At 48.6% G+C, this 8,771-nt stretch overlaps 1 protein-coding gene across 1 annotated transcript in view; it reads left to right on the top strand.

Moving 5' to 3' along the window:
* The first annotated feature begins 833 nt into the window (after positions 1 to 833).
* The window catches only part of LOC108303116, a 56,582-nt gene continuing 48,644 nt past the window's right edge, over positions 834 to 8,771 (top strand). Inside the window, exons 1-2 of the mRNA XM_017526886.2 lie at positions 834 to 961; positions 7,291 to 7,770. Coding sequence (XP_017382375.1) covers positions 834 to 961; positions 7,291 to 7,770 — 608 coding nt within the window. The remainder of the gene's footprint in view (positions 962 to 7,290; positions 7,771 to 8,771) is intronic.

Below are 8,771 nucleotides of genomic sequence, written 5' to 3'. Positions count from 1 at the left end.
GAGGCCTACACTACACATTTTCCAAATGTTCCTGGTCTACCTGTTCTTTTCCCCCAACTATATTTATCATAAATTTTGGTGGTTTAGGTGGGTTCTGTGAATTTAACTTTTGAGAATGTGGAACAAAAAGATCTTAGAAGAGAACTTCCATCAGTGTAATGTTTCAGTGAAGGAAGCTTGGGAGGTGCTGCTTTAGAAAAGAATTTTAGAGATAGGGTCTCCTTATGCTGCCCAGGGTAGCCTTGAACACCTGGGCTCAAGGGATCCTCCTGCCTCAGCTTCTTAAGCAGCTGGGACTTCAGGTGTGCACCACCACACCTGGCTTGTGCTGCTTGAAGTCGGTTAAAATGTAGTCCCAGTGCTCTACTTCATAAGAAACTTGTAGTTATTGAAAGAAACAGAAATGCATAGTCTAGACAGCCATCAGCAAATGGCTTCTCAGTTTATATTACAAACTGGTTGGTACTGGCAGAGTACAGGACTTGGGGTCTTCATGAGCAAGTGCAAGTCCTATAAGACATTTGTTCTTTATTGTTTTCTTACTGGAATGTGCAAGATGTGTGCTATCATTGTGCACAAAAGTATACCAGTCTCATTCCTTCCTTCATGCCTTTATTCCTGGTCTAGAATACCATCGATTCATTTCTGTATTCAATAATATTGGTTAAATTCCTTTCCTGTTTTAGGTGCTAAGAATGCAGCAGTGACTTAGTCTTAGGTCTCCAGGAACTCTCATCCAGTGGGCAGGTAGCTTTAGGAGCAAATAGCTACCAAACAATGTGAATAGGGCTGTGCCTGAGCTGTGAAAACAGAAGGGGTTGTTAACTCCGGGGATGCTGCAGGAAGAGAAATGGGGCACACAGACCCGGCCTCTGCCCCCCTTCCTAGTATCTTCTGTAGCCATTTCCCCATCCCTTATGCCTTTCATGGCAGTCATACCAAAGCTTGTCTTCATCCCTAGGTAAGCTCATTTCTTCTTGGCCTCTATGATGAGCCACAATTCAGGAGATTATGTCTATAACTGCCTAAAAGGAAGACAAACCTTTCTGGCTACAGGCAGGTAAAATATATCCTCCCAAAGCGCTGGGCATGGTGGCTCATGTTTGTAATCCCATCACTTTGGGAGGGTGAGACAGGTGGGTCACCTGAGGTAGGGAGTTCGAGACCAGCCTGGGCAACATGCAGAACGCCCATCTCTACTAAAAATACAAAAATTAGCCAGGCGTGGTGACGGGCACCTATAATCCCAGCTAGTCAGGAGGCTGAGGCAGGAGAATCGCTTAAACTCGAGAGACAGAGGTTGCAGTGAGCCAAGGTCACACCATTGCACTTTAGCCTGGGTGACAGAGTGAGATTCCAGTCTCAAAAAATAATTAATTGATTGATTAATTAAAAATTTAAAAAAAGAAGAGCACATAGGATGCCAGAACTTGTTGTAGCCACCTTGGAAAATATAATCTGCCACAGAGGGCAAGTAGAAAGAATGTTGTAGTTTAAGATTTCAGAAATCTAGTTGTCCAAAAGATCACAAGAGCTGTTCACGTGGCAGCTTAAGGGGAGAGGAAGCAAACATCTTCCGAGCTGAGGAAGACGTGGGATGGTGAGTCAGGTGAACTGCATGCTCATCCATGTGAACGCTGACATCCTCAGGAAAGCAGAAGGAATTCAGAGAACAGAAGACAAAACACAATGTCGTTCATTATTTTTTTTTTTTTAGAGATAGGGTGTTTCTCTGTCACCCAGGCTGGAGTGCAGTGGCTTGATCATAGGTCACTGTAGCCTTGAACTCCTGGGCTCAAGCAATCCTTCTTCCCCAGCCTCCTGAACAGCTAGGGCTACAGTGTGTGCCACCATGCCTGACTAATTTTGTATTTTTATTTTTTGTAGAGATAGGGTCTTGATATGTTGCGCATGGTAGTTTATAACTCCTGGCCTCAAGTGATCCTCCCACATTGGCCTCCCAAAGCATTGGGATTACAGGCATGAGTCACAGTGCTCCACCACAAAACACTCTTTTTTTTTTTGAGATGGAGTTTCACCTCTTGTTGCCCAGACTGGAGTGCAGTGGCACAATCTCGGCTCACTGAAAACTGCGCCTCCTGGGTTCAAGCAATTTTCCTGCTTCAGCGCCTTGAGTAGCTGGGATTACAAGCATGTGCCACCACACCCAGCTAATTTTGCATTTTTAATAGAGATGGGGTTTCTCCATGTTAGTCAGGCTGGTGATCTGCCTGCCTTGGCCTCCCAAAGTGCTGGGATTACATGTGTGAGCCACCATGCCCAGTCTAGAAAATACTCTTTTAAAAGTTTTCATCTTTTTTTTTTCTGGAGTGGTGAAATAATTAATCTCTGTGGTGAGGAATTCCTTTTTATTTGGGAAAAGATATTTGCAATGGGCCTATAGTTTGTGCAAAGATACTAATAGCTAACATTTTTTGAGTGTCCATTCATTCATTCATTCATTCATTCTAAATATATATACTGGGGCAGGCATGGTGGCTCATGCCTATGGTCCCAGCACTTTGAGAGGCTGAGGCAGGTGGATCACTTGAGACCAGGGGTTTGAGACAAGCCTGGCCAACTCAGTGAAACCCCACTTCTACTAAAAATACAAAAATTAGCCAAGTGTGGCAGTACGTGCCTATAGTCCTAGCTACTTGGGAGGGTGAGGCAGGAGAATCGCTTGAATCTGGGAGGCAGAGGTTGCAGTGAGCCAAGATCGTGCCACTGCACATCAGGCTGGGTGACAGAGTGAGACTCCATCTAAAAAAAAAAAAAAAAAAAAAGAGAGAGAGCGCTTACTGCAAGAGGTCTGGCTGGCCAAGACACTCCATCTGCTACACACTTGGGCCCACTAGAGGCTTCATGCTGAGGCATGCTCTTCCCAGGCTGCACCAGCCAATGACTCTGCATGCTAGGGATTCCAGATTCAGACCATTCCTGCCTTACAAACAGCTCCAATGTGGACAGTCTGCTCTGGGCTCTCTGAAGAGCTCTCAAACAGTTGTCAGACCTGTACTGTGGTCAGGATGCTCTCCATGAATATTCATTTTGTTTATTTAATTTAATTTTTATTTTTACTTTAGATAGGATTTGGAATGCAGTGGCTCGATCATGGCTCACTGCAGCCTCCACCTCCTGGGCTCAAGCAATCCTCCCACCTCAGCCTCCCGAGTAGCTAGGACTACAGTTACATACCACTATAACCAGGTAATAATTTTCTTTTTTTGTAGAGACAGTGTCTTGCCGTATTGCTCAGGCTGGTCTTGAACTCCTGGCCTCAAGTGATCCTCCTGCCTTGGCTTCTCAAAGTGCTGGGATTATAGCCACTGTGTCCATCCATGCCTTTTTAAATAATTTTTATTTTTTTTAATTATTATTATTATTTTTTGAGACAGAGTCTTGCTCATTCTGTCACCCAGGCTGGAGTGCAGTGGTGTGATCTCAGGTCACTGCAACCTCCCCCTCCTGAGTTCAAGTGATTCTCCTGCCTCAGCCTCCCAAGTAGCTGGGATTACAGGCATCCACCACCATGCCGAGCTAATTTTTGCATTTTTAGTAGAGATGGAGTTTTGCCACATTGTCCAGGCTGGTCTCAAAGTCTGGACCTCAGGTGATCTGCCTGCCTTGGCCTCCCAAAGTGCTGGGATTATAGGCATGAGCCACCTCACCTGGCCCATCCATGCTTATTCTTGCTCCCGCTTTCCTTTATTCTTCACAGGGTTTTTTTTCCTGTCAATTTCTTGCACATCAAATTCCACCTTGGCATCTGCTTCTTGTGTTATGGAACTGACCTGGGATCAGCTCACCTTGTTCCTCCTTTGTTCATTGTTCTCTTGTGGCACAATGGCTACCTGGAGTACCTTTCCTGCAGTCCAGGAAGTTAAAAATTGTGTTGCTGAAAGAGCCTTTGTCTCAGTACCAATTTTTCTTTGTGGTACCAAGTATCTATTTCCAACATCTATTTCCAACACTACTGGAGGCCAGGAGTTCGAGACCAGCCTGGGCAATACAGCAAGACCCCATCTGTATGAAATTTAAGAAAATTAGTCAAGCATGATGGTGCAGACCTGCAGCTGGGATTACAGGCACGCACCACCACGCCTAGCTAATCAGTAGAGACAGGGTTTCACCGTGGTGGTCGGGCTGGTCTCGATCTCCTTACCTCAAGTGATCCACCTGCCTTAGCCTCCCAAAGTGCTGGGATTAGAGGCATGAGCCGCTGTATCTGGTCCCAAACTGTTTTTGTTAAAGACTGGGTCTCACTCTGTCACCCAGGCTGGAGTGCAGTGGCACAATCATAGCTCACTGCACCCTTGAACTCCTGGGCTCAAGCAGTCCTCCCACTTAACTTGCTGTGGAGCTGGGATCACAGGAACTTTTCTACTTCCCACAATTCCCTCCTCTTTTACTGTATAGTTTTCCTTTTTCAATCTTTTAAAACATGTTTTGGCTTAGTTGTTCTGCCTGAGTTTTTAAAAGAAAAAGCTTCTCTCTCTTTTCTCTTTACACAATTTTTTCTTTAGTTTTACGTCCCATCTCTCTCGCTCTCTTTCTTTCACACACACTTTCTCTATTTTCCGACATATGTCAACGCTTTTTTTTAACATTTTGCTGGCCAGAGCAGGACTTGCCTTGGGCCGCTGCTTGTGCTGCTGGCTATAATTACCTTCTTGCTTATCAAGTTGCTCAATGACTTTTCAGGGCTAAGTGCCTGGAATTTTTCTTGAAGAAATTCAAGATTTGTTTTAAATGTTCATGCTTGCATGGGCCTACAGGCTACTGCACCTTCTCACTTGGAGAACCTGAATTGACAGACGCAGTATTTACACGTGCAATCAATACTATCTCACTCATTAATTCCACTCCTGATGTATTCTCAATAGAAATGACGACTTACGCTGGTTGGGCAGGGTGGCTCCCTATGTTGCTCAGGCTGGTGTCGAACTGCTGGCCTCAAGCAATCCTCCTGCCTCTCAAAATGTTGTGAGAGAGCATAGTGAGGATGTTTTTGCGGACTGTGGTAAACATCCTCCTCGCATTCATGTCCTGTATAATCCTCTCCCTTTGAGCATGGGCTGGACCTAGGGAATACTGGGACTCTTCTCTTTCCTTTCTTTTCTTTTTTTTTTTTTGAGATGGAGTTTCGCCTTCTAGGCCAGGCTGAAGTGCAATGGTGCAATTTCAGCTCACTTCAACCTCCACCTCCAGCGATTTAAGCGATTCTCCTGCCTCAGCTTCCCAAGTAGCTGGGATTACAGGCATGTTCCACTACGTACAGCTAATTTTTGTATTTTTAGTTGAGACAGTGTTTCACCCTATTGGTCAGGCTGGTCTTGAACTCCTGACCTCAGGTGATCCACCCACCTTGGCCTTCTAAAATTCTGGGATTACAGGCGTGAGCCATCGTGCCTTGCTGGACCTAGGTGCTATTTTCTAAGTAGCAATAAAATACGTGAAAGTGATGGGATGTCACTTCTGGGATTAGGTTACAAAGAAGACTGTGATCCCTCTCTCATTTTCTTTTTCTCTCTCTTCCTCTTTCTCCTCCCTGCCCTGGGGCAAGACAGCTGCTTCTTATGAAGAGGTGCAAGTAGACAGGAACTGAGGTCTCCAGCCAACAGACAGAGAGGACCTGAGGCCTGCCAGCAGCTATAGAAGTGAGTTTGAAAGAGGATTGTGAAGCCTTGAGAGAGCTGCAGCCCTGGCTGACAGCTTGATTGTATCTTCATAAGAGCCTGAGCCAGAGGACACAGCTCATCTCACCCAGATTCCTAGCCCACTGAAACTGTGAGAAAAAAAAAAAAAGTGTGTTTATTAAGCGGCTAAATTTGGGGCGATTTTTATCCAACAATAGGTAATGAATACAAGGATATTGCTTATTACTCAAAATCACTATATAAAGCCCCTGAAAAATTGAAAACTGCAACTAGGGCAACACTGAGAGTCTCCAAGAACACTGTGTTTCTTCTTAGAGACAGTGAGAAAAGCACATACATGTGTTTTCCTGTTAGTTTTGGCCACCAGGAAGCTCAGAGCCAAATGTGTGACCCAATTTTAATAACCGTGTAAGCCTCTATGACCTGCTTATCTGTGTTCTTATTCCTGGCCTTTCATTTTATTCTGACTTTCTCTCTCTCTCTCTCTCTCTCTTTTGAAACAAGACAGAGTTTTGTTCTTGTTGCCCAGGCTGGAGTGCAGTGGCGTGATCTTGGCTCACCTCAAACTCTGCCTCCCAGGTTCAAGAGATTCTCCTGCCTCAGCCTCTCGAATAGCAGCTGGGATCACAGTCATGCACCACCAAGCCTGACTAATTTTGTATTTTTAGTAGAGACAGGGTTTCCTCCATGTTGGTCAGACTGGTCTTGAATTCCTGACCTCATATGATCCACCTGCCTCAGCCTCCCAAAGTGCTGGGATTACAGGTGTGAGCCACTGCGCCTGGGCCTGACTTTTCCTTTTCTTCCTACTGATTTTATTAGCTCATCTATATTTTTCTATGTGATATGAATTACGGTAAGCCACCTCAAATTCAGCTTACAGAGAAGCAAGGCATTTGTAAATTTTTTTTTTTTTTTTGAGACTCTCACTCCATATCCCAGGATGGAATTCAGTGGCGCGATCTCGGCTCACTGCAATCTCCGCCTCCCTGCAATCTCCGCCTCCCGGGTTCAAGTGATTCTCATGCCTCAGCCTCCCAAGTAGCTGGGATTACAGGCGCGCACCACCATGCCTGGCTAATTTTTTATTTTTATTTTTAGTAGAAACCAGGGTTTCACCATGTAGGCCAGGCTAGTCTCGAACTCCTAACCTCAAGTGATTCACCTGCCTCGGCCTCCGGAAGTGTTGGGATTGCAGGCGTGAGCCACCGCGCCCAGCGCACACATCATTTTTTAAAGACAGTTTTTAAATTTAAAACATAGTTTTGCACATTAAAAAACGTTTTGCACAGGCTGAACACAAAGTTCCCGGAGGTAGTGGTAAAGAGATCAGGTCATAGGAGGGTGGCTCAGTAGCCCCAAGCATTGGCCAGGGGTGATTTGGAGTGGGTAAGAAATATCAAGTGATAGCGATGGAAAAGGGAAAAAGGAGAGCAACTGATTGCCATCCCCAGAGGGAGGGGCCGGCAGAGGGCTCACCCACTCACCCACAGTGGGATCCTTGCAACGTGATCCTGGCAACGGCTCCCCTAATCCCTCCCGCCCAGTTCCGCCCAGTCCCGCCCCTCACCCGGACCCTGCCCCCACCCGGGCCCCGCCCCCTCCCGAGCCCCGCCCTTCACGCACGCAGCGATGCACCGCCTCAGTCTCCGCCAGCCAATCCGGCCTCTCCGGTGGTTGCGCGCTCCGCCCCCTCCATCCGAGCCCGCGCCGGCCTTCTCCGCTCCGCCCGCCTCACTCCTTTCTGGGCGGTTGGGCAGCGCGCCTGTCCGGGCGGGGCGCTGAGCGAGCGACCCAGCCTCTGGGACGCGGTGGCGGCGGTTGCGGCGGCGGCGGCGGCTGGGTCTGCCCAGACTGTGGCGGAGGCGGTGGCTGAGGTGGAGGCGGAAGGAGGCGGCGGCTGCAGAGGGGGGAAGATGGCGGCGTCTGTCCTGCTGAGAGTGTCGGTGCCGCCGTGGGAGCTGGTGGCCTGGTACGCCGTGTGCCCTTCCGGGATACTGCTCTATTTCTACACCGACCACGTGGAGCGGGAGAAGGAGTGGGACCCCGAGCACCGGACCCTCTGCAACCTGGAGTCCTGGGGAAAGTGCTCCGCCGCCCTTGCCTCCAGGTAGCCAGCGTTGGGGAGTGGGCCGTGAGCGGCCGCCCGGGGCGAGGGCGGAGGCTGGGGGTTGGGAGCGGGAGGCGGGAGCTCGGGCCTGGGGGCGGCGGGGACCCGGCCGCGGGGAAACGGACCGGGTCGGGGCCGGGGCTGGGCGCTCCTGCCCCTGGGCCGCCCGAGCCCAGGCCACGCCGCGAAGGTGGCGGGACCTCGAGGCCGCCAGGGGGAGATGAAGTGACAAGAGTGCAGCCGGGAGGCCGGGGCGGTCGGGTTGCTGTTGGGCGGGCGGGGCCCGCGCTGGGATGGAGCGCGAGGGTCTCCGGAGGGTGGGTCCCAGCCGGCCTGACCGGTGTCCTGGTTGTCGGGAAGGCGGGCCGGGGGTGTGGGACCCTGTCCGCCGCACCCGCGAGGCCAGAGGCCACCTCTTGTCCCCCCGTCGCTGCAGCCGAGGCTTTAGGGGCCCGGCGCGGACTCAGGGGGCTTGCGTTTCCCATTGTCTTCCTGGTACTAGGACAGGTGTTTCCGTGGTCAGGCCTCTTTGTACTCCAGCGCTAGTGAGAATTTGTGGACTTACTGAGACGGTGACATTTGCGGGCAAACACAAATTTGACCCTACTCTGGAAGAAGATACCGGCACTTAACATATCTGATTTCTTGGATTTCTTCTCGTATATTTGAGTGTGCCAGGAGGGGGAAATGGTCTGAGTTTGGGTCTGAGTTTACGCTTCACTGGAGTAAAGGACAAGTATGTTATGTGTATGGTAGTGTTTTAGGCATTGGGGTGACTTTTAAACGTTGCTTATTAGTATACTAGGATACCCACAACAGATTAAAAACACATGCTTTGCTAAACTTGAGTGATTGGTTTGTGTTACTGATCATTTTATTTTTTTAAAATGTAATTGGTTTGTCTGTTATGTTTTATTTTAACGCGTTAAATTTTCCTAGGCAAGTTACTTTGAAAAAGGGAGGAATTTACGTTTTGGTGGTTTTTTTTTTTTTTTTTTTTT

The sequence above is a fragment of the Cebus imitator genome, unplaced genomic scaffold (assembly GCF_001604975.1).
Source record: "Cebus imitator isolate Cc_AM_T3 unplaced genomic scaffold, Cebus_imitator-1.0 Scaffold45, whole genome shotgun sequence".
In the NCBI taxonomy this organism is placed as follows: domain Eukaryota; kingdom Metazoa; phylum Chordata; class Mammalia; order Primates; family Cebidae; genus Cebus; species Cebus imitator.
Note: the sequence above shows the minus strand (reverse complement) of the source record. Positions and strands in the feature narration are given on the sequence as shown.